Below are 24566 nucleotides of genomic sequence, written 5' to 3' on the forward strand. Positions count from 1 at the left end.
AGTCTGCTCTTGCTTCTGCTACTGCTGGTGCCCAAAAAGGCAGCTGCCCTCTCAGATCCTCTGCTGTTGGTACCAGTCTATCTGTCACTTCTCTCTTTCCCGCACACAGGTTCACCACACGCTATGACCCCCTGCAGAGCACATGAGCATTCTTGTGCTCAATAAGAAGCCTGTGTTGACAAACACCAATTACACAGAAAGGTGCGGTGTGGGATTTTTGTCCCTATAACCTACATGGAATTTGAGTTTACACAAATTATAACAATGCAATAAACAGAGCACCAAGGTAGTTCCCATTTTCCAAATATCTTTAAGTAATAACAGACACCATACAAGGTGAAGACATTTTCTGTGAGCAGCTCTATCAACAATTAGACATGCTTACTGAGGTGAAAGCTAATTAGCTAAAAAGGAACAAGCAGGAGTAGTGCTACACTGGATAGAAGATGGGATATCGACAAAGGTACAATTCTTTCTTACTTACATTTCAAATCTGTTCCTGGAGGTGATGTTTCAGCACCTCCAGTACTCCAGACTACGACTCTTGGGTCAGTTTTTCTTACCACAAGTGACAGGCAGAAGCCTTAATTAGACAGAATGAAAAAGAACAAACAGGGCATCTAGGCTGATGTCGTTAAGAGAGTGGAGGAGACACACGAGATGTGGGGTGGGGCAATTTGTAAAGAAGTGAGATGTGTAGGCTAGAGAAGTGTTATGCAGAGCCTTAAAGATGAAAGCAAAATATGTAAAAACCAATTCATTGATACAACTCCAACTGCTCACACAACTCCAGTGATGGATGATGACTAATTTGTAGCATTGGAGTGGTGCAAAGCAGGCAAAATATCTGGTGTGGTCCAGCTGATTTTAACCATGCCATAGATGGAGAGCAAGCATAATAATCCTCTATTCTGGGACTGTATGCGGCATATGAAATTCAGGAAGACTGGTTTCCTTTTGCAGAAATTTGGAAGGAAGGAGGTGTAGAGCTTAACTGTGTTTATAATGGGAAACAAGCTTTAACCTTAGCTATGGAGAGGCTAACATTACTCAAGAAAAAAATCTCTTTTATACACCCACCCCATATGCCTCAACTCATTCTATTACAAAAAAAAAAGGCTGCTGGAGAAGAGAGAATGCCCTGAAGGTCAGCGAGAGTGGGGTATGCTCCTAAGCTAATGACCTTTTTATTTGTTTTAATAGAAAATGTCCTATCATTAGTCTCTTACTTTTAATCCAGGGGGGTGTTAGCTCAGGCACCTCTGCTCATCACAAATGTAACAACACATGGGGGGGAGAGGTGATTTCCCAAGTAGCTACAGCTAAAAACATTTAGGACTTTTTAAATCAAAATCAACCTCTTTACAAAAGATATAGGTTGGGTTTAGGGTTTCCTACACATTCAGGAGGCTTCTCTGTTCTCAGACAGGTTTACCAGAGCAGTTGGCTACTAAGTGTTTCAAAAGAACATGTAGTTCCAAGATCTCCCACTCTAAGGTTCAGAGAAGGGTGGCCAGCCTTCTAATTGCTGGTAACCAGACAACCAAGGCCTTGCCTCCTCCCTGTCTCTTCTCCCAAGGCCTCCCCGTGCCCCTCCCCGCCCGCCCCCACTTGCCACCTCTTCCTCCAAGGCCCTGCCCCTATTGCTCACTCCCCTCCCCCTGTCGCTCGCTGGATTGTCTCAAGGTGCTTGCCTGTAGGTAGGAGACAGCCCCAGCTGAGCAGAGGCTGGCATGGGTTAATGACTCAGCATCTCCCCCAACCGCCTGGTAACAGGACTTTTGGTTCAGGTGCCATTTAGGATTGCCAGGTCCCTTTTTCGACCAGACTGTCCAGTCAAAAACCAGGCACCCGGCAACCCTAAATGGCACCCAGACACAGAAGCCAAAACCCAGACAGGAAACAACTCTAGTTCATAGTCCTGAGACCAATAGAGCCAAATGCATTCAGCAGTAGTGAGTTAGCATAGCTCTCTGATAAATAAATGTTTTTTGCCAGGGCCCACTTCACCTTTTGTTTTCATTGATCTGCTTTGGACTAATTAACACTTATGTGACTAGAGCTGCTGCCTAAAGAACTACAGATGGTGCACTGGAGTTAAAGAAAACACTTAATCAGACTACTTGAGCAGTGTAACATTTGGGTTTGGAATGCAGAGTTAAAATCAGCTTCATGACCTTCTACAATTAAGCACTATCACAATATTATTCAGGGAGAAATGTTATGACAGAAAGAACGAAACCTTTTACTTGTACAGGCAGACAGCTCTACTTACAAACCCCTCTGGGGGAAAAAAATACAAGTGCCCTATAGATTTCAATTTCATCTTTAACCCACTGAGTACCACACTCCCTCTGAATCCTGTGAAAGATTCTATTCAATTAGATTTTTACATCAGGGACTACACCTATACCATTATTATTATGCTGGAAATAAGCTAAAGCTACACAAGAAACAAATATTAAACAGTCCTTCAAAACTCACTCCTCAGAAACATTTCGGGACATACTGCAAAATTTCAGGGCATTTAAATTGAATACTGCCCCAAAGTTATTCTCTGATGTGACAGCATAAAGACTATACAAAGCTGACGCAATCCTTACCAACTATCTATCTGGATTCTTATACCACATCAGTCATTGTGATATCTGAGCACCATCACCATGGTACCTAATGGTCTGCTATGGCAGGAACATATAAAATGCATTTCCACTGGCCATTGCAGGGTGGATAAATAGTATGTCCTAATTAGAGTTTGTTAATTCCTTCTAAGTTTTTATACCATGCTTATTGCAGTAGCATTTGAGCACTTTATTAACTAACTGTCTTGTCTGCTTTTTTTTATCCACTTCCTCCTCTGCTTTGTTCCTTCCTTCCTTGTTGTGTTTTCTCTTTTGCTCTAAAAGTAAATGCCAACAGCACTAGATAGTCAAACTTCTAAAGACTGCAGTGGGGATCCCCAAAATCACCAATTCCTTCGATCACATATCTTAGTAATTCAATGAAATTTTAACACTGGAAAGAATTAGTAAGAGCCCACATTTTAAAAAAAGCAATTGAAAAGTAAACTCTAGAAGAGGCCTGTCATAAATATAAAGGGAAGGGTAAACCCCTTTGAAATCCCTCCTGGCCAGGGGAAAGCTCCTCTCACCTGTAAAGGGTTAAGAAGCTAAAGGTAACCTCGCTGGCACCTGACCAAAATGACCAATGAGGAGACAAGATACTTTCAAAAGCTGGGAGGAGGGAGAGAAACAAAGGGTCTGTGTCTGTCTATATGCTAGTTTTCTGCCGGGGACAGACCAGGAATGGAGTCTTAGAACTTTTAGTAAGTAATCTAGCTAGGTATGTGTTAGATTATGATTTCTTTAAATGGCTGAGAAAAGAATTGTGCTGAATAGAATAACTATTTCTGTCGGTGTATCTTTTTTGTAACTTAAGGTTTTGCCTAGAGGGGTTCTCTATGTTTTTGAATCTAATTACCCTGTAAGATATCTACCATCCTGATTTTACAGGGGGGATTTCTTTATTTCTATTTACTTCTATTTTTATTAAAAGTCTTCTTGTAAGAAACTGAATGCTTTTTCCTTGTTCTCAGATCCAAGGGTTTGGGTCTGTGGTCACCTTTGCAAATTGGTGAGGCTTTTTATCCAACATTTCCCAGGAAAGGGGGGGTGCAAGTGTTGGGAGGATTGTTCATTGTTCTTAAGATCCAAGGGTCTGGGTCTGTAGTCACCTAGGCAAATTGGTGAGGCTTTTTACCAAACCTTGTCCAGGAAGTGGGGTGCAAGGTTTTGGGAAGTATTTTGGGGGGAAAGACGCGTCCAAACAGCTCTTCCCCAGTAACCAGTATTAGTTTGGTGGTGGTAGCGGCCAGTCCAAGGACAACGGGTGGAATACTTTGTACCTTGGGGAAGTTTTGACCTAAGCTGGTAAAGATAAGCTTAGGAGGTTTTTCATGCAGGTCCCCACATCTGTACCCTAGAGTTCAGAGTGGGGGAGGAACCTTGACAAGGCCAATCCCTATTAGGCCTGATCCAGTGTTTATTGATGTCCATGGAAAGATTCTCACTGAATTCAAGGGGTATTGGATCAGTCACATACATATTTCCTCCCTTCCTGCTCTTCCTTTGCTCTGTCCTTGTCCTCCCCTCTCTACTCAGTTCTCTGCACTGAATTTCACGTGCTTCTTCCTGCATTGCTTATAGGACTTCAGAAAACAGGATTTTAATACATTTCATTCCAATGCCAGCAAATAGAACAGAGCAGCATAACTAGGAAAGCCAAACCACAAAGTGAGTTTAAAAAGTAAAGACTCAAGAGACCTACACTTCAAAAAAATGGACATATCTGAAACGGTGTTCAAGAACCTAAAGACCAGAGACACTTGTTTAATGGAAGCTCTGATAAACTGCAGATCCCAAAATAATGAACATGAGAGAATCATGCAATCTTAATGCAATATTCGATTTATTTGTGTTAGGCTATTATAAATCACAGTCAAAGTCAATCACTCCCAAATGTTCTGAATTGTGAAGGGTTTTAGCCTCACGACTCCAATTAATAACAGTTTTAGCAGGGCTAAGACACTTAGTGGAAATCTTTGAAAATTTACAAGTCATTGTTTAACCCTGATCAATATAACTATGTTTATATTATGTTTAATTTACAGTCTGCAACCCTTTGCTGCTGGACAGGAGTGCAATGCCTGTGCAGTAGTGACGTTCAGTGTCACTATTTTAAAGGGCAGTGAGCCACTGGAACTCCTAAGGGCACAAGCCAAGTACCTGGAAAAGCCCTGGATGTGTATTAGGCAATACTCAAATAGCATAAAACAGATATTTTATATTTTTATATTTTAATTGCAAGTGACAATCATTTGTGAAAGTTATTTACTGTACAACTCACCACTACTGACAGAAGACCTGCAAAGTTGCCCCTAAATGATAGTAACAATATCATTTATTTACATTTGCCCCTAAATGATAGTAACAATATCATTTATTTACATTTTAGAATTTTAAGTGTATTTATTAACAAATATAAACTAACCTACTCATACACAATCTATAATACTTATATATTTTCTTTAGAGTTTAGATCCTAGGTGACTGATATCTTACATATAAAATATATTAGATTAGTTTCGGCCCAAACTAACAAATTTTACAGTTATGATCTGTTGCAGTTTCTCTTCTAGATTCAAGTGCCAAATTCAGAGACAAGTCTAAGCAAGTCTATGAAAGTTTACAGGGACTTAAGTGGATATAACATAATTTCTTCCAGTTTCCTCATTATGTTGATTACATCAACTTACGCTCCCTTAGAGTTAATGAGTTACACTTCTTTAGAGTCACAGGGCTAAACTGCGAAGTAATGTACACATTAGACCTCTTATACTAATAGACTCATTACACTAACTTAGACTTCCTTAGACATTGATAGTGGGTGTAAGTAGCTCAAAGAGAGTCAGTCTAACTGAGCATGAGGGAATGTAATTTGGAGTGTGTGTGTGTGGGGGGGGGGGTTAACTTAAATAACTAAAACAAAAAAATCAGTTGTCAACAAAAACCCAATCCTGAAAGAGTCTTTGTGTTGTCAACTATCATTGGCTAGGTAAGATCATCCTAAACAACACAGGGCTTTGCACTTTTGTGTGCCATTGTTGGTTGAGCAGCAGCAGTTAACTAATAAAATTTATTCCTAGAGCTGCAGTGATATAATTCATAATGCTGCTGAATGAACCAGGAAATCTCAGTCACCATTAGAAACCACATAGCGGAGCTCTGCTCAACGTGAAACCCAAAGGAGGGGTGTCAGAGACGATGGGTCTTAAACGCTGGTTCCCAGGGCTCTTTAGAGGCCAGCATGTTCCAACCTGTCACCCAGGGACCTGCTAACTGTTGTCAGAAGGAGCTGAACTGAGACAGAGGACCCCAGTCCCGAGAGCTGACTGGCAAAACACTGGGGGTCCTGATTGGTCCACAGCTCTTATTTAAATCCAGCACAGGAACAGGAAGCTGTCCATGCAATGGGATCCAGCTTGCTCTGGACTGTGTGCATTGTGCTTCCTGCTTCCACTCCCCTGGCTTGACTTCCTGGTATCCCAACCAGGCCTGAGTCAGGTTCCTGACCTGTGGTTCTGCTCTCAAGTTGTCTCCTGCTTCTGATCTCCTCGTAACCTGACCCAGCCTGCCTCCTCACACTTGACTCTCAGTTTGCCCTCTTGCCAGTCTCTGATTCTGACCTCTTGGTATCTGACACAGCCTGACTTGCAACTCCTGCTTTGACCACTAGGTCAGATCACCCACGTCCTGGTGGTGACAAGAGACAGAAAAAATAGGTTTTACACTACTTTTATACCTCCACCTACTGATCCTCAAGCCAGATGGGGGACAATTCACCTTCCGTAGCAATGCCTGCTCTAATCTGCCCCCACCTCCAATAGCTACCCCAAGAGTTGTTCTGGGGACGTGGGTATCACTGGAGCACAGCAATACTCTGGCCATGCCTCATTTTCCATTGTCATGTCCCCTATAATATCAGCTGCGAGGCTGAATAGCACAGGGAAATCTCCAACCGTTCTTTATTATCATCATAATCATGTTATCAGTTATGGTTGCGCCAAAGGGCCAAACAAGAAAAGAGTTTCATTTTGCTAGGCACTGTATAAACATCAAGAAAAAAACAGTCCCTGCACTCAAGAGGTTAAAATCTAAATAGGCATAATTGGCCAAGGACTGGTCTACTTACAGTTTTTGTTCCACTTCAGCTATAACAGTTTAGAAACCAGAGTACTTGAAGCAATGCAATCCACCAGCATAACTGCATCCACACTAGGGAATCCTATCACTTTAACTGTAGGAGTTTCAAAATTGCTATGGGTATAGCACTACAAAAACTATATGTAAACAAGCCCAAAGGGTAGGGCAAAGGGACATCATGTACAAGCAGAGTGAGCAGAACAATGGTCAAGTACGCATCACGGCAGCACCACAATTTTCTCATTGTTGTTTTTTGTTATTTAAACCCTTTGGGTGGGGTTTACCAAGGAAGTGATGAACTCAACACAAAGACAAAGGCAGAGATCCGGGCAAGAGGGATAGGGCAGTGGAGAAGAGCGGGAGGGAAGGAAGGTGATGATCGTGGAGGACAGGTGGAGTGAGGATCTATGGCACCAGAGGGTTTTTTTATGCAAGGGGAAATTATTAGTCATCTAAAGTGGGACAAGATAGATTTAGCAGAATTGAGGATCTGGCAGTAGAAAAAATTGGTTTCCATTTTCTGCATAGGGTACTATATATACCAGAAAGGAAAATGTATAATTAAAATACATGATAATATTATTTTATACATGTATATTTACTGTGATGGATCACATTGACTAGTATTTATCACTATTCAGGTTTCCTCACTATATATCTACACTATGTCAAATGCATTTTGTCTGATTATATCAATAAAAAACTACAACAATAAGGTAGTTGATTAGTTTTAATTATTTCAGAAAATACTATGTATTGTCTTTGGATTGCACAATTTCAAAGTTTTATTGTTATATCCATGTGTCTTTCCTGTACACATCAGTATGGAGAAAAATGAAGGCCTAAAATTAGGAATTATTTAGATTCCAGAGATGTCGTATGCTCCAGTTATACTCAGTACACTGCATAAATTTATTTCTCTTAATCTTTTGAAAAACAACAATAAAAAGTGTCTTGCACAGATATAAAAGTGTCTTCCACTTTCTAAATGACATTTTTGTTAATGCTACAAATATTGTGCAATTTTATGAAACCATGAGAAGACAGTTTTTTCAGTTTGTAATGATCTTCTATATGGGAAAATTGAGAAAGATAACGAAAAATATGAAAAAAAAGAGAGAAACTGAAGAGATTGAAAAATCTATCAGACTTCATAGTGGGAAATAATCTATTTTAAATGCTTTCTGCTAACAAACATCAAGTTAACAATGAGGAGACATGTTCAGCCAATTAGTCTGCTTGACCGACTGAACTCTCCTAACCATATTATATATATCTGAATAGAGTGGGTGGTGTGTACTAACAGAACACCTTCTGAAACAGACTGCTCCCCTGTAAATCACTAGAGTAAAGAGAAATACAGTAAAAAGACAGACTGATATTAACCTTTCCCCACAAAAGAATAGTTGTGCTTTTAGATAAATGTATGCATTATTCAAAGGTACGGTATTATAGCCACATAAAATATAGAGCTGCCCATAGTTTAAACATAGGGATTTTCAATTCCTTAGCCCAGAATATGTAATGTTTTATAAAACATTATGGGCCAGATCATACAGCTGATATAAAATAAGTAGGTCTACTTAAGTCAATGGCACTACAGCAATTTACACCAGCTGAGAATCTAGCCCCAAATTTTCCAATATAGACACACAATATCTACTAAACAAGGGTGTCAATTTTTTAAAACTAGTATGTAATATTATAGACACAGAATATGTCCATACAGACCATTCCGTACAGAAATCAAAACTATGTCTTACCAAGGACAAACTCCAGCTTTGACTCATTCGCAATCCTCTGGATACCTTTTAATATTAAAAAAAACAAGTTAGAAAATATGTAAATTCTAGTTTCATATACTGTAATCTTAACTTGCTTTACTTGTAGATCAATATCTTCTTACCATTGTTGGAGGCATCTACCATTTTTTTATGTTTTTAAAGGAAATTATATTGTAGGAGAGACCTTTTCACAAAGTGCCAATATAGAAACAAAAACCCATACTTTGTCTTATTTACAAATGCAAATGTAAATGTAAGTTTGCAAATACAACACAGCCCAGTTGCCTAAATATCTCTAAAAAATATGGTATGTAATTGTTCATTTTAAATGCATAAGCCACAACACTCTAAACTGCAACAAAAATATCCACATTTCCTCAAAGCATATAAATCAGGTTAATAAAAGTAGAACACTTTACCATATATTATTTTATCAAGAAACTACAGTACAGCAAAAATGCCCGTAAGTTTATATATAAAAGAAGGGAAATTAATTCCCTCTCTCTTATACGGAGTATGAGTATACTATAATCCCTTGTATTTTAGAAGTGTGCTTTAATATTGCACGTCATTTATTTGAAATGGCAACATGTTCCTAATTCATCAGGGTGTGAGAGGGACCATTAAGTTGCAAAGCTGACCAATGGGGATAATGAGGGAAACAGCTAAAGTAACCGTGCGTTGCTTAACCTCCACAGAAGGTAACTGGAAAATGGCTGCAATATTGATGCCTTCTGTTGCCACTTAGCATTACTAAAGAAAGGCTCAAACAGAAGGGGCTATGATCACATAAAGAGGAACTTACATGGAAGTCAACAGAGAAGGAGTTTTTGGCTATGAAATGAAAAAGGGTATATAAAAGAATAAAAATCTTATAAAAAAATAAATAAAAATCGGAGTGTAGTTATCACACCCTTTGTTCCCCCCAGGAGGGTTATTTGCATAAATCTAAAACAGTAATAATGTTTAAATAAAATATTCATCAGTTTATTTCCTCTGGTACAGCCAACTGTTAGTCAACAATTTAAATTGTACTATAATACCAACATGTCCATTGATTTGTGCAATTACAGAATTTGGGGCATTTTTAAAATAGTATTTACTGCGTAACATGAAATAAAGAGTATACACGCTAACTTGTAAACTGAGGCTCCCTAAGGTTGTCTGCCTGTGTTGCAGGAAGAAAGTGCTGTGCTTCATCTGATGTTCTCTCCTCTTTGATTTCCATGATCAACCTCCGGAGCTTCTGAATTTTATTCTGCAAACTTTCTGAATTTGCTTCTCCAAGTGCCACAGGCCACGATTCACAATCTGGTTTAGATGTAGCTTCACAGTAAAGATCTGGTTCTCTGCTCTGAAACTCTGCATTCAGAAAATATTAAGATAATTTTTAGGAATGCAGATATTAAGGGATGGGTTGGAGATCATGGCAGGATTGATACTATGTAGAATACACTCTATTATACATTATTATTTCTGTCACAGAACCTCATACACCTCTTGAATCAAACCCCTGTTGCTTCCCATTCAGTGAACCACTAAGTCCATGCTACACAGCAGTTCCCAAAGCAGTTAATGTACTGGAAAACTAGGTGACAGAATCATCAAATTGAAATGGGAAATCCTTTTTCAGTGTGGATTCTACTGCTCAGCAGGTAGCTTTCAGGGCAGCCAACTTAAACAAGAATTCCATTTAGCCGAGGAAGCAAACAGCTTTCTGACAAAGGGACTGGTGGGATTCACTAGGGTGAATGACAGGTTTCAGAGTAGCAGCCGTGTTAGTCTGTATCCGCAAAAATAAAAGGAGGACTTGTGGCACCTCAGAGACTAACAAAATAAATTTGTTAGTCTCTAAGGTGCCACAAGTCCTCCTTTTCTTTTTACTAGGGTGAATGTGTCCATTTCTTCTATTAGAACTGTACTTTACACTCAGCCTCTCACCCATTCTTGCCAGAATATGTGGAGATAATTTAGGATGACACAACTCCTCCATGAGGAGACAACAGGTTGTATGTGGGAACTTCCAACCTCATGACTATGCACAAGTCTGTTGCTGTCCTGCCTGAAAAAACTGTAAATTATTTAATGATCACACTTTAAGAAGAGCGAAGAAAAACTATTTAGGCTCCCAAGGAAATACAGGTAATAGCACGTGCCACTCATTTAATTAGAATTAGCAAAGAACAGAGGAGGCGGATGGTGGTGGTCGGGGACTCCCTCCTCAGGGGGACTGAGTTATCTATCTGCCACCCTGATCAGGAAAACCGAAAAGTCTCCTGCTTGCCAGGAGCTACGATTCACAATGTGACAGAGAGACTGCCGAGACTCAACAAGCTATCGGATTGCTACCCCTTCCTACTTCTCCACTTGGGCACCAATGATACTGCCAAGAATTACCTTGATCACTGCAGACTACGTGGCTCTAGGAAGAAGGATAAAGGAGTTTGAGGCGCAAGTGGTGTTCTCGTCCATCCTCCCTGTGGAAGGAAAAGGCCTGGGTAGAGACCGTCGAATCATGGAAGTCAACGAATGGCTACGCAGGTGGTGTCTGAGAGAAGGTTTTGGATTCTTTGACCATGGGATGGTGTTCCAAGAAGAACAATTGCTATGCAGAGACGGGCTCCACCTAACAAAGAGAGGGAAGAGCATCTTCGCAAGCAGGCTGGCTAACTTAGTGAGGAGGGCTTTAAACTAGGTTTACCAGGGGAAGAAGACCAAAGCTCTGAGGTAAGTGGGGAAGTGGGATACCAGGAGGAAGCACGAGTAGGAGAGTACAAGAGGGGAGGGCTCCTGCCTCATACTGAGAAAGCGGGATGATCAGCAAGTTATCTTAAGTGCCTGTACACAAATGCAAGAAGCCTGGGAAACAACAGGGAGAACTGGAAGTCCTGGCACAGTCAAGGAATTATGATGTGATTGGAATAAAAGAGACTTGGTGGGATAACTCACATGACTGGAGTACTGTCATGGATGGGTATAAACTGTTCAAGAAGAACAGACAGGACAGAAAAGGTGAGTGAGTTGCACTTTATGTAAGAGAGCAGTATGACTGCTCAGAGTTCCGTATGAAACTGCAGAAAAACCTGAGAGTCTCTGGATTAAGTTTAGAAGTGTGAGCAACAAGGGTGATGTAGTGATGGGAGTCTGCTATAGACCACCAGACCAGGGGGATGAGGTGGACAAGGCTTTCTTCCGGCAACTAACAGATCGCAGGCCCTGGTTCTCATGGGAGACTTCAATCACCCTGATATCTGCTGGGAGAGCAATACAGCAGTGCACAGACAATCCAGGAAGTTTTTGGAAAGTGTAGGGGAAAAATTCCTGGTGCAAGTGCTGGAGGAACCAACTGCGCAGAACTCTTCTTGACTTGCTGCTCACAAACCAGGAAGAATTAGTAGGGGAAGCAAAAGTGGATGGGAACCTGGGAGGCAGTGACCATGAGATGGTCAAGTTCAGGATTCTGACACAAGGAAGAAAGGAGAGTAGCAGAATACGGACCCTGGACTTCAGAAAAGCAGACTGACTCCCTCAGCGAACTGATGGGCAGGATCCCTTGGGAGAACAACATGAGGGGGAAAGGAGTCCAGGAGAGCTGGCTGTATTTTGAAGAATCCTTATTGAGGTTACAGGAACAAACCATCCCAATGTGTAGAAAGAATAGTAAATATGGCAGGCGACCAGCTTGGCTTAACAGTGAAATCCTTGCTGATCTTAAACACAAAAAAGCAGCTTACAAGAAGTGGAAGATTGGACAAATGACCAGTGAGGACTATAAAAATATTGCTCAGGCATGCAGGAGTGAAATCAGGAAGGCCAAATCACACTTGGAGTTGCAGGTAGCAAGAGATGTTAAGAGTAACAAGAAGGGTTTCTTCGGGTATGTTAGCAACAAGAAGAAAGTCAAGGAAAGTGCGGTCTTCTTACTGAATGAGGGAGGCAACCTAGTGACAGAGGTTGTGGAAAAAGCTAATGTACTCAATGCTTTTTTTGCCTCTGTCTTCACGAACAAGGTCAGCTCCCAGACTACTACACTGGGCAGCACAGCATGGGGAGGAGGTGACCAGCCCTCTGTGGAGAAAGAAGTGATTCGGGACTATTTAGAAAAGCTGGACGAGCACAAATCCATGGGGCTGGATGCGCTGCATCCGAGAGTGCTCAAGGAGTTGGCGGATGTGATCGCAGAGCCATTGGCTATTATCTTTGAAAACTCATGGCGATGGGGGAGGTCCCAGATGACTGGAAAAAAGCTAATGTAGTGCCCATCTTTAAAAAAAGGGAAGGAGGAGGATCCTGGGAACTACAGGCCAGTCAACCTCACCTCAGTCCCTGGAAAAATCATGGAGCAGGTCCTCAAGGAATCAATTCTGAAGCACAGAGGAGAGGAAAGTGATCAGGAACAGTCAGCATGGATTCACCAAGGGCAAGTCATGCCTGACCACGCTGATTCCCTTCTATGATGAGATAACTGACTCTGTGGATGAGGAGAAAGCAGTGGACGTGTTGTTCCTTGACTTTAGTAAAGCTTTTGATATGGTCTCCCACAGTATTCTTGCCAGCAAGTTAAAGAAGTATGGGCTGGATGAATGGACTATAAGGTAGATAGAAAGCTGGCGAGATCGTCGCGCTCAACAGGTAGTGATCAATGGCTCCATGTCTAGTTGGCAGCCGGTATTAAGTGGAGTGCCCCAAGGATCCTGGGGCCGGTTTTGTTCAATATCTGCATTAATGATCTGGAGGATGGTGTGGACTGTACCCTCAGCAAGTTTGCAGATGACACTAAACTGGGAGGAGTGGTAGATACGCTGCAGGGTAGGGATAAGATACAGAGGGTCCTAGGCAAATTAGAGGATTGGGCCAAAAGAAATCTGATGAGGTTCAACAAGGACAAGTGCAGAGTCCTGCACTTAGGACAGAAGAATCCCATGCACCACTACAGACTAGGGACCGAATGGCTCGGCAGCAGTTACAGTGGACGAGAAGCTGGATATGAGTCAACAGTGTGCCCTTGTTGCCAAGAAGGCTAATGGCATTTTGGACTGCATAAGTAGAAGCATTGCCAGCAGATAGAGGGATGTGATCGTTCCCCTCTATTCGACGTTGGTGAGGCCACATCTGGAGTACTGTGTCCAGTTTTGGGCCCCACATTACAAGAAGGATGTGGAAAAATTGGAAAGCGTCCAGTGGAGGGCAACAAAAATGATTAGAGGACTGGAATGCATGACTTCTGAGGAGAGGCTGAGGGAACTGGGATTGTTTAGTCTGCAGAAGAGAAGAATGAGGGGGGATTTGATAGCTGCTTTCAACTACCTGAAAGGGGGTTCCAAAGAGGGTGGATCTAGACTGTTCTCAGTGGTAGCAGATGACAGAACAAGGAGTAATGGTCTCAAGTTGCAGTGGGGGAGGTTTAGATTGAATATTAGGAAAAACTTTTTCACGAGGAGGGTGGTGAAGCACTGGAATGAGTTTCCTAGGAAGGTGGTGGAATCTCCTTCCTTTGAGGATTTTAAGGTCAGGCTTGAGAAAGCCCTGGCTGGGAGGATTTAGTTGGGGATTGGTCCTGCTTTGAACAGGGGGTTGGACTAGATGAACTTCTGAGGTCCCTTCCAACCCCGATATTCTATGATTCTATGATCTAGGTGTTTAAAAAACTGACTATTTTAGAGTCACATGTAGAAAAGAGATGAAAGGGGTTAAGTCATTTAATTTAGGCAAATATTGGTAACGCTGGTATAACAATGGACAAATTGTTACAAGTGGACAATACAGTTAGGGAAAAAACAATTGATGTTCTAACAACAGGTCTATAGAGGTACTGAAATGATCATTAAGGCAGGTTGGATAGCCGAGCTAGCCTTCTTGAGAAAAGGTTGCCAAAAAAACAAATACAACAAGTTTTATAACTAAAATGCAAACCTATTAAAATATACTTATTTTGAACATAAACAGGAACAGTGATTTTAGCATACAAGCGTTCTGCCACCAGCCAGAAAGAAAACATCTGCTTTCAGAGGAAATGCATCTTTTGGGATTGGAACCACCCTACTTATATTTACCCCTTAACTCTGGCAGTCAGAATTGCTGTATGCTAATCACTTAAGGCATACTGTATCATTGAATACACACAAACCTAATATGGACACCATGAAATGGATGCATGTGTTTGAAGGATGGGGAAGGAGGATGTTATTCAATGTAGTCTGGCCAGATATGAAGCAATTTTGAGGCCTCGAACTTCATTCCAAACTACATTTCAGAAAGATTACGATTAACTTGTACCAAGGATTTTGCAATTCTAAAATCATTGACCATAACAACTGCATCGGTCAGATAAGCCTGGGTGCAATTATCAATTGTCATGACAGCCTACAAAGGTTGCATGTCAATGCAAATATGAAGACATTTTAGTTTGCAGATCAAACACTTGATAGACTATGTATTCTGTCAACTGTGTCAACGTATACAATGTATAGATGCAAAAAATTCATATACAAAAAAACCCTAATTATACATATACTGAAAACTATTTTCAAAAGAGAAAAAGTCATGGGGTCTCTTTTTCAATACCAAAAACTGAATAATTCACACTAGAGGCAAAAAAATAATTGAGTAGAATTGTATTAATATAATAATCATTTCTAGTTTTTCTTTGCTCTTGTATCTCAAATTGCCAAGCAATTTTTCCCCCCAAATGTAAGTAGTAAAATACGTCTCAGCCTTATATCTTTAATGCCAAGTTTCAGTCCAGAGATCATATTTAGTTGAATTGAAACCTCCTGAAAATAAGGATTTATTGTGGAAAACAGTCAAATTTCGTTAAATCCATAGCGTGGTGCAAGTGGCAGGGTTATTATATTCACAATGAAATATATTCCACACAGAAAGTATTCCATGTGTGGACAACAAAATACTTTATATTCTTCAACTAAAGAATAACTGTAGAAAACAGAAGTGGCAAAGCCACGCTATATTAGGTACAATGCTGTTTACCCTAGCATCTTACAATAAGGCACACACTTTGGATGAACTCCTGGACTCTACTGAAGTCAATGAAACTTTTGCCATTGATTTCAATGGAGCCAGGACTCACCCTTTGTGTGTTGTAACTGTTTTAAAGTCATGCCATTATTTTCTTATCAGGGTCTATATACAAATATAAAGGGTTATGGTCCCTTCGGACTCCTGTAATTCAAACGAAGAATTCAAACAACCTGACAACAGAACTGCAGTCAAATAAAGGAGTGCCACAGAGAAAAGTGAAGATACCCCCATAGGCACAGGGACAGCCTTCCTGCATCCCCTCTGTCTACAATATACCGGACTCTTTTGGTGCTGGCTATGTCCCCCTTCAAGTAAAAACAAGTTTATTGAAAAATCATTAGCCCCATCTCCTCAACCCCTGTTTAACAAAAGGAGCTAGCACTTTCTTCTTGGTTCCTAAAGATTAAAAAGTGATATTGCAAAGTAGTTTAAAGCCCAGAATTGCATTTTCATTTTTAATATATGTATCTGAGATTAATCTTGACAATGTCCCTTTAGGTAGATATTTCTGCAAATTCCTACGTTGTGTGTGTTATCTGGATGATGTTTCACTTTATCAGTAAATTATATTCATGACGTGAAATACGTAATCAGAATAAAGCATTGAAAGCTCCAGGATGTCCCTGGAATAGATACTGCCATTGAAAAGGCTGAAGTTCAACAATGCAAATTTTAAGCTTCCAAGAAAAGTTGCTGTTTTTTTTTTAAATTCTTCACTTCATATTAATTGTCAATCCAATTTTTAAACAAAGCTTTATTACGCTAAGCATACAGAAGTGACAGGAAGAATGGCAAACTGTGCCAAGCATTAGCCTGCTTTATTTCCATTAATGAGAGTTATGAATATAAATCCTTGTGCATCAATATAAAAAATTCCTTGGAGTATTTATTGGACAGCTATGTACAGAACACGTGCTCAGTGTCTATACTGCCAAGTGGCAGCTACTCTTTTCTAGAGCATATTTTAAAACAATTTTTTTAAAGTATTTGGCATAAAAAACATGAGTTCAAAACGTGTAAAGGTTTTTCTCTCTTTTCACACTTACTGGCGAAGAGTAATTCTGAATTTCTACCTCAGCAGTGGAAAATGGTTGGGAATATCAATGAGCCACTGTCACTCTAAAATATAAAGCACCATCACAGCTAACCACCATATGCTGTAACAAAAGTAGAATAGAAGCTTTGATACATAAATTATATCTGCAGGATATTTCTAATACAGACATCAGAGGCTCTTAATTCACAAAGCTGACTGAATTCTATATGCTGATGCATTTCAGGTTCAAATTAGCAGTGATGAAATCATCCCATGGTTACTGATGATGCTGTGTTAATCTTCCTTTGAAAGTTAAATTTTCAATCAAAGATAAAGAATTTAATTAAATATTTTATCTTCTTTTTTTGGCAGGGAAGGCAATGCTGAGAATAAACATATATAAATTGTCATTATAATCTCCATTTAGATCCCTCATGAAGAGCGCCCGAAGATATTTGAAATGAATGTAACACAGTACATAACTTAGTTTTCTCACATTGCTGAAGCATAACAATTTTCTTCTTTTAACACCAGCAGGTTCTCTCTCACACCGCACCATATCCTTTTCACACACATCATTAAATCAATACCACACCTATTCTGGAAACAAGGGAGACCAGAGAATTATTTATACAACACCGTGAATACCAATAATCAAAATACTGAACATAAATATTGCAAGATTCACAGAACGTACTAAATATAGCCTTTTTACAAGAGTAGACTGCTCTTCTAGCTGGGAATAATACCCACTCCCATCAGAAACATCAGCCTACTCAGGAGGCAGTGTGGTTTAGAGAACAGAGACTAGAGTGTGACATCAGGAGATCTAGGTTCAATTCCCAGCTCTACCTTTGGTCTGCTCGATGACTTTGAGCAGTCACTTCACTGCTTTGGGCCTCAGTTTCCCTTTCTGTAAAATGGGGTTAATGATACTGGCCTTCCTTGTAAAGCACTTTGAAGTCTATTGACTGAAAAGTGCTACATAAGTGCTAGGTGATATTATTACTCTAAAATGACAGGAACAAATACAAATGTATGTGATAGAAGAGCTGACACTCCCCAAAGCACCTTCCTTTTCTGACACATTCTGGCAGTCACCGGTATACCTAAACCGATTCCCACCTCTCCCAAATTTATCATGCGACTTGAGACTACTGATAGTTCTAGGCACTCAACAAAAGTCAAAAGGCAACTGCCAGTGTTCAACACCTCAGGATTATGCCCACACTTGTCAGTACTATCGAGAATCATCATTATTTTTGTCCTTGGTGAATTCCGAACTATGATAGGTAAGGCCAGCAAACATTAGTAGGTCTTGTTCCCCACACTTGCATTACTCCAACCAAACTATGACAGTCAAGTGAGTTTGTGTGTGTGGTTTTTGGAAAGGGGGGGGGGTGAGAAAACCTGGATTTGTGCTGGAAATGGCCCACCTTGATTATCGTACACATTGTAAAGAGAGTGGTCACTTTGGATGGGCTATTACCAGCAGGAGAGTGAGTTTGTGTGGGGGGCGGGGCGGAGGGTGAGAAAACCTGGATTTGTGCTGGAAATGGCCCAACTTGATTATCATACACATTGTAAGGAGAGTGATCACTTTAGATAAGCTATTACCAGCAGGAGAGTGGGGTGGGAGGAGGTATTGTTTCATGGTCTCCGTGTATATAATGTCTTCTGCAGTTTCCACAGTATGCATCCGATGAAGTGAGCTGTAGCTCACGAAAGCTTATGCTCAAATAAATTGGTTAGTCTCTAAGGTGCCACAAGTACTCCTTTTCTTTTTGCGAATACAGACTAACACGGCTGTTACCCTGTAACATAAACATAACAACTATTGTCTCTTTCACTTTCAGCTCTAGAGCACTGAAAGTTTGCACTAATACTCAAACATTTTCTCACAAATTCCTGCTACTCTTGAATTAATACCACCTGCTGGTGGTAATCTTAATGGATATCATGCATGATGAAATCCTGACCCTACTGAAGTCTATGGGCAGGGATATCAGCCACAATGTTTAATAGTAAGTGTGACATATATTACATTTCCCACTGTATATGGCCTTATTAGAATTTGCATGTGACGGTAGTTTGCAGAGTGTCCCCTCTTCAGCGTGTAGTCATCTTGTCCCAATGTTTTACTGGATACCTAGCCAAATGTCAGATGAATTGCTTATCATTGTTGAACTCTGAATTATACCTACAAGAAATACTACTTATTTATAATAATTTATTTGTAACACAAGAAATACACTTTTTCATATCCAAGCATGCTTCAGGATATTTCAAGGTATCTTCTACCTCTAATCACATTTGTTTGTATGTATACTCCTTTCAGATGAGCATGCAAATATGTCCAGTTGGAAATTATTCTTGATAATTGTGCCTAGCAGAGCTATTTTTGCTGCATGTGTACCAGCAAAACTTCCGTTCTTATTTCCTTCTTCCCCTTGAAAAAAACAGGAAAACATTTAGTATTCCTTTGCTAAATTTTATTCTGTACTTCAAAAGGGATGTTGAAAAATTGGGAAGAATTTGCTATAGCTACAAGCAAGACTCAAAGTCTGGAAAACATGCCCCATAGTGTGAAACTTCACAAACTCAATCTGTTTAGTTTATCGAAGGTGGTCACAGGCTACAAGTATCGACTTGGGAAACAGTTCCCTGATGGAAGATAGTATTAACCTAGCAGAAAAAGAATGAATTCTTCAATCTCATTGGCAGCTGAAGCTAGATAAATTGAGATCACAGATATGGTGCAAATGTTTAACAGAGTGTAATTAACCACTGGAACAACTTACCTAGGGATGTAGGGCAATCTCCATCAGTTGAAGTCTCTAAATCAAGGCTGTCTCTCTCTCTAAAAAGCTCTGGTTTAACTAGAAGCAAAGGAACTAATGCAGAGCTTACTGGGGGAGAAGTTTTGCCCTATGTTAAATAGGAGGCTAGACTAAATGATTATAATGGTATCTTCTGGCCTTAAAATCTATCAATCTATGGAAATTTTCCTTCAGGGAGTGGAGAGCAGGTACTATCTAACAAGCAGATGCAACCTATTCCTAGCAGATTGCCCTTACAAGTAGTAAATATTGTCACCAAGTACCTTTCTTGTAAGCATTCATGCATTTGTTATGGCCAGTGGTAATCAACATTTTCACAGGGAGAGTGGAGCACTCAGAATCATAGAAGATTAGGGTTAGAAGAGACCTCAGGAGGTCATCTAGTCCAACCCCCTGCTCAAAGCAGGACCAACACCAACTAAATCACCCCAGCCAGGGCTTTGTCAAGCCAGGACTTAAAAACTTCTAAGGATGGAGATTCCACCACCTCCCTAGGGAACCCATTCCAGTGCTTCCACACCCTCCTAGTGAAATAGTGTTTCCTAATATCCAACCTAGACCTCCCGCACTGCAACTTGAGACCATTGCTCCTTGTTCTGTCATCCGCCACCACTGAGAACAGCTGAGCTCCATCCTCTTTGGAATCCCTCTTCAGGTAGTTGAAGGCTTCTATCATATCCCCCCTCACTCTTCTCTTCTGCAGACTAAACAAGCCCAGTTCCCTGAGCCTCTCCGTTTAAGTCATGTGCACCAGGCCCCTGATCATTTCCACTACCCGTCGCTGGAGTCTTTCCAATTTGTTCACATCCTTTCTGTAGTGGGGGGCCCAAAACTGGACACAATACTCCAGATGTGGCCTCACCATTGCCGAATAGAGGGGAATAATCACTTCCCTCGATCTACTGGCAGTGCTCCTACTAATGCAGCCCAATATTCTGTTAGCCTTTTTGGCAACAAGGGCACACTGCTGACTCATATTCAACTTCTCATCCACTGTAATCCCCAGGTCCTTTTCTGCAGAACTGCTGCTTAGCCAGTCAGTCCCCAGCCTGGAGCGGTGCATGGGATTCTTCCGTCCTACGTGCACTTGTCTTTGTTGAACCTCATCAGATTTCTTTTGGCCCAATCCTCCAATTTGTCTAGGTCCCTCTGAACCCCATCCCTACCCTCCAGCATATCTACCTCTCCCCCCCAGCTTAGTGTCATCTGAAAACTTGCTGAGGGTGCAATCCATCCCATCATCTAGATCATTAATAAAGATGTTGAACAAAACAAGCCCCAGGACCGACCCCTGGGGTATTCCACTTCATACCAGCTGCCAACTAGACATGGAGCCAATGATCACTACCCACTGAGCCTGACAATCTAGCCAGCTTTCTATCCACCTTATAGTCCATTCATCCAATCCATACTTTTTCAACTTGCTGGCAAGAATACTGTGGGAGACCATATCAAAAACTTTGCTCAAGTCAAGGTATATCATGTCCACTGCTTTCCCCATATCGACAGAGCCAGTTATCTCATCACAGAAGGCAATCAGTTTGGTCAGGCATGACTTGCCCTTGCTGAATCCATGCTGACTGTTCCTGAACACCTTCCTCTCCTCCAAGTATTTCAAAATGGTTTCCTTGAGGACCTGCTCCATGATTTTTCCAGGGACTGAGGTGAGACTGACTGGTCTGTAGTTCCCTGGGTTCTCCTTCTTCCCTTTTTTAAAGTTGAGCACTATATTGAATCATGTCTCTTGAATCATGTCTCTTTATCTGGGTCTGCCATAATAGGCCAGGCCATAAAATGTGCCACAAAAAGCAGACAAAGAAAAAACAAGAAAAATGTTTTTAAAATATGTATCCTTGTACTATCCTACTATTATAAATGGCTTTTGGCAGCTACTTGCAGAAAAGACCAAACTATTCCATGCAAAAGGAATAAGGCTGGCAGACAGGGAGGAACCCTGGGTAAGTTAGCAGCAAGATGTCACAATCTGGTCCAGTCACCACTTTGTAGATGGACAGCAGTCGATTGCGGTTAGATCTAACTGCTGATTCCCAAATGCTTCTAAGCCTGTAGGTTGGGAAAGTGACTAGTTACTCTCTGGGTCCCTCAAATGAACTTCTATGTGCAGATCCCAGGCCAGACACCCTCCTCAGGCAATGTGACCTTGCAGTCCAGCCACTTAGATCCTGGAACCAATGACTCAGCCCTCCTAAGTCCTCAGTTGCTTTGACACGCTCGCCACACAAGAGTCCACCTAGCTATGGGAGCACTCATTTTCCCAGTTACACCATGCAAGGACCACTGGCAGAAAAGCAAGGGCACAGATGCTTAACAAAGGAATTTCTTAGCTGCAAACACTTTACTTTTAAAACAAAACAAAACAAAAAAGAGAGAGTTACCGGTCTATGGACAGCAACAAACTCCTGAACACAAGCCCTCCTGTTGAGTATTATCATTATTCCTAAGAGTTCTGAGCTTGCTCCTAGTTCTTTGACTCATAAGCTAATCCTGACTGCTTGGCTGATCTTCTTGCTTCTGGTATTGGTTAGCCTCCAATTGCTTAGTGAACCACTCCTTTTAAAATGGACTCCCTGTACCCTTTCCCCCCATATGCTGCAAGCTGGGGGTAAGGACTTAGCTCCAGCCCCCAAGGCAGTTTCTGCGTAGAGTGTCTTTTAATGGCCCTTTGTTTCAGTAACAAAGAGACATTCCTAGATTGCCCTAGATTCCTAGATTGTTCTGACAGCTTCTTAGACATAGTCTGTCCACTAGGTGTCAAGTCTTCAATACAAAATGGATGCTTTACTCTACAACATAGGTTACAATCACAAATGGGGTTCACAAAATGAAATGTGATTCGCATTTTGATGGGCGCATCCCCAAACTGTCACACGAGGGACGAATACCCTCGCTAGATAGAAGGGTTGGACTCATGTCACCTGGCAGTACAGTTCAAAGAAGGTTTTGTGGCCACAAGGGCAGGCTAGCAGCTTGCACAGAGCAACTCTGTGAAGGCAACAGCCTGAAGAGGACAATTCCCTTCTCATCACGAGGTAGGTGTGTCTCAGGTGAATGCAGTCCCTGTAGCGGTGTGTGAATAGGGCTCCTTGCTGCTAGGGGGGAACTGCTAGGACAAGATTATTCGCAGTCCCTAGGGAGATAGAGGCTAGAGTGCAAGGGGAGGGATGAGCATACACAGAGCACTGTGTTGGCAGGTTCAATTCCCATGTAAACTAGCGTTCTTAACTTTTTTTTTGTTTTTAAGTAATTATTCAGGGCCAGAGGAGGTTTCTTTCTCTTTTCCGCAAAGATACAGGAGTAGGCAGGAGCTGGACGCACCCAATGCCAATGCATGGGGAAGGACTGGGCACACCTCCATGATGCAGGACATAAGGAGATGGGGAAAAATCAAGTTTCTCTGATGAGGGGAATAGGAAATTATGACCAGGAGAGAAGGGGGCCCAGCATCATTATCAAAGTCCTGGCATCAAAGGAGTTTTGTGCTAGAAGTATGAGGAGCTACTAACACAGAACTAGCTATAGTTATAGCCAATAAATATACAATTGGAAAAGTCAAATAATTCAGAGAGTTACATTAATCCTCTAGCTCCTACTGTTAAAATAAGTGAAAATAAGTAGCCTAAGAGTTCTTTTTGACTGATTCCTTCACACATGGTGCATGATACACAGTTTAATTCCAATCTTGAAGAGCCAGAATTAAACAGAGCTTCAGAAAAATAACCATGAAAGGACAGAAACCTTAATGAATCAGTTTTAAATTATTGACTTCTCAACTGCAACTGAACATTGAGAGTCATCTGAGAGAGCTATAGCAAAAAATAATCTGTTAATGTTTTTCTTGGAGTGGGTGGAAGGGAATTTGGTGCTTGTAAAAACCAGGGAACAATAGTAACAAGACTGCTAATATTAAATCGTAGATAGTGCCAGGAACTGAGCAGTCAAATGCTATTCAAGTTTCCTCCCATAGATTTGCTAATATACCACCATCCCAACTTTCTACACTCCTGCCAAACCAGTTCTGTGCTTTTCCTGAGAAGTGACTATCACTCATGCCCAATTGTGCCAGATGCTTTGTGGGATGCATGTTATAGACAGGTTTCAGAGTAGCAGCTGTGTTAGTCTGTATCTGCAAAAAGAAAAGGAAGCCTTGTGGCACCTTAGAGACGAACACATTTATTTGAGCATAAGCTTTCGTGAGCAGCTCACTTCATCGGATGCATTCAGTGGAAAATACAGACAGACGTCCACCAAAGATCACAATACTCATTACACTTGTGACACAAGATAGATTTAAAATTTTGAGCCGATACACCCCCAGATAAAAGGTTTGTGAACGAATTCCATTCCATCACCTGAGTTTCAGTACCCACCTTAAAATGGTTAGCGCTGTGGAAAAAATTGTTTGGTACTCACAAAAAATAAGAAATAATCCTAATGCATCGATCCAGTTAGGTACAGTCAACTTTCTTGCAGAACTCAGGGTCCATTAGAGCTAAATTAACACAGCAAATTGATATAAGGGGCTTTGAAACTTGGTTGTGATATCAGGCAAACTCCAAAACAAATAATTTCAAACACAATCATAGCTGATTGACAGCAATCTTGTAAGCCATTTCTACAGAACGAAGGTTTACATTTTAGCATTTACAATAAAAAATGCTGTCCGTATCAGATCCAAATGAAAAATCTTTACATTCAAATTCTTATTCAGATTTGCATGAAATAACTCATGTATATTTAGTTATTGTCCTTAACATCGATTCACTAAATAAATTAGCAGTACAGGGCAGAAGGCAAAAGTGTAAAGGAAAAAACATACTACATGAAAAATGGTCGTGATTAAGCACAGATGATGGGGGAGGGGGAAAATTGGAATGGCCGTGCACCAACTCTAGACCCATACTGTACATTATATTTAATGAACCAAAACATCAAACCCATATTTACTGTCAGAGGAGCTATAGTACATATGACTTTTCATCTAATTTTAGAAAAAGCAACTGCAGCCTTTTGAGATACTCTTTTCAGTCAACAGAATAAAGGCAGGGGCGGTTTAGCTGTATGTTTCTTTATCAGACAACAGGATACA

The 24566-nt window shown here is 40.8% G+C and overlaps 1 protein-coding gene across 4 annotated transcripts in view; it reads right to left on the reverse strand.

The window, feature by feature from the left end:
* The window catches only part of INPP4B (inositol polyphosphate-4-phosphatase type II B), a 486205-nt gene that overhangs the window by 277661 nt on the left and 183978 nt on the right, over window positions 1–24566 (reverse strand). For 2 of the 4 annotated variants that reach the window (XM_073341213.1, XM_073341212.1), the window contains exons 8-11: window positions 23891–23969; window positions 17116–17219; window positions 9683–9907; window positions 8525–8569 (exon numbers count right to left, since the gene is read on the reverse strand). The exons of 1 other annotated variant lie outside the window; for it this stretch is intronic. In XM_073341213.1, the coding sequence (XP_073197314.1) occupies window positions 8525–8569; window positions 9683–9773 (136 nt within the window). In that variant the 5' untranslated portion in view covers window positions 9774–9907; window positions 17116–17219; window positions 23891–23969. Of the gene's footprint in view, window positions 1–8524; window positions 8570–9682; window positions 9908–17115; window positions 17220–23890; window positions 23970–24566 lie in introns of those variants that run through there. One more of the 4 variants, XM_073341214.1, reaches the window with a different exon arrangement.

This window comes from Lepidochelys kempii, chromosome 4 (genome assembly GCF_965140265.1).
Source record: "Lepidochelys kempii isolate rLepKem1 chromosome 4, rLepKem1.hap2, whole genome shotgun sequence".
Lineage (NCBI taxonomy): Eukaryota > Metazoa > Chordata > Testudines > Cheloniidae > Lepidochelys > Lepidochelys kempii.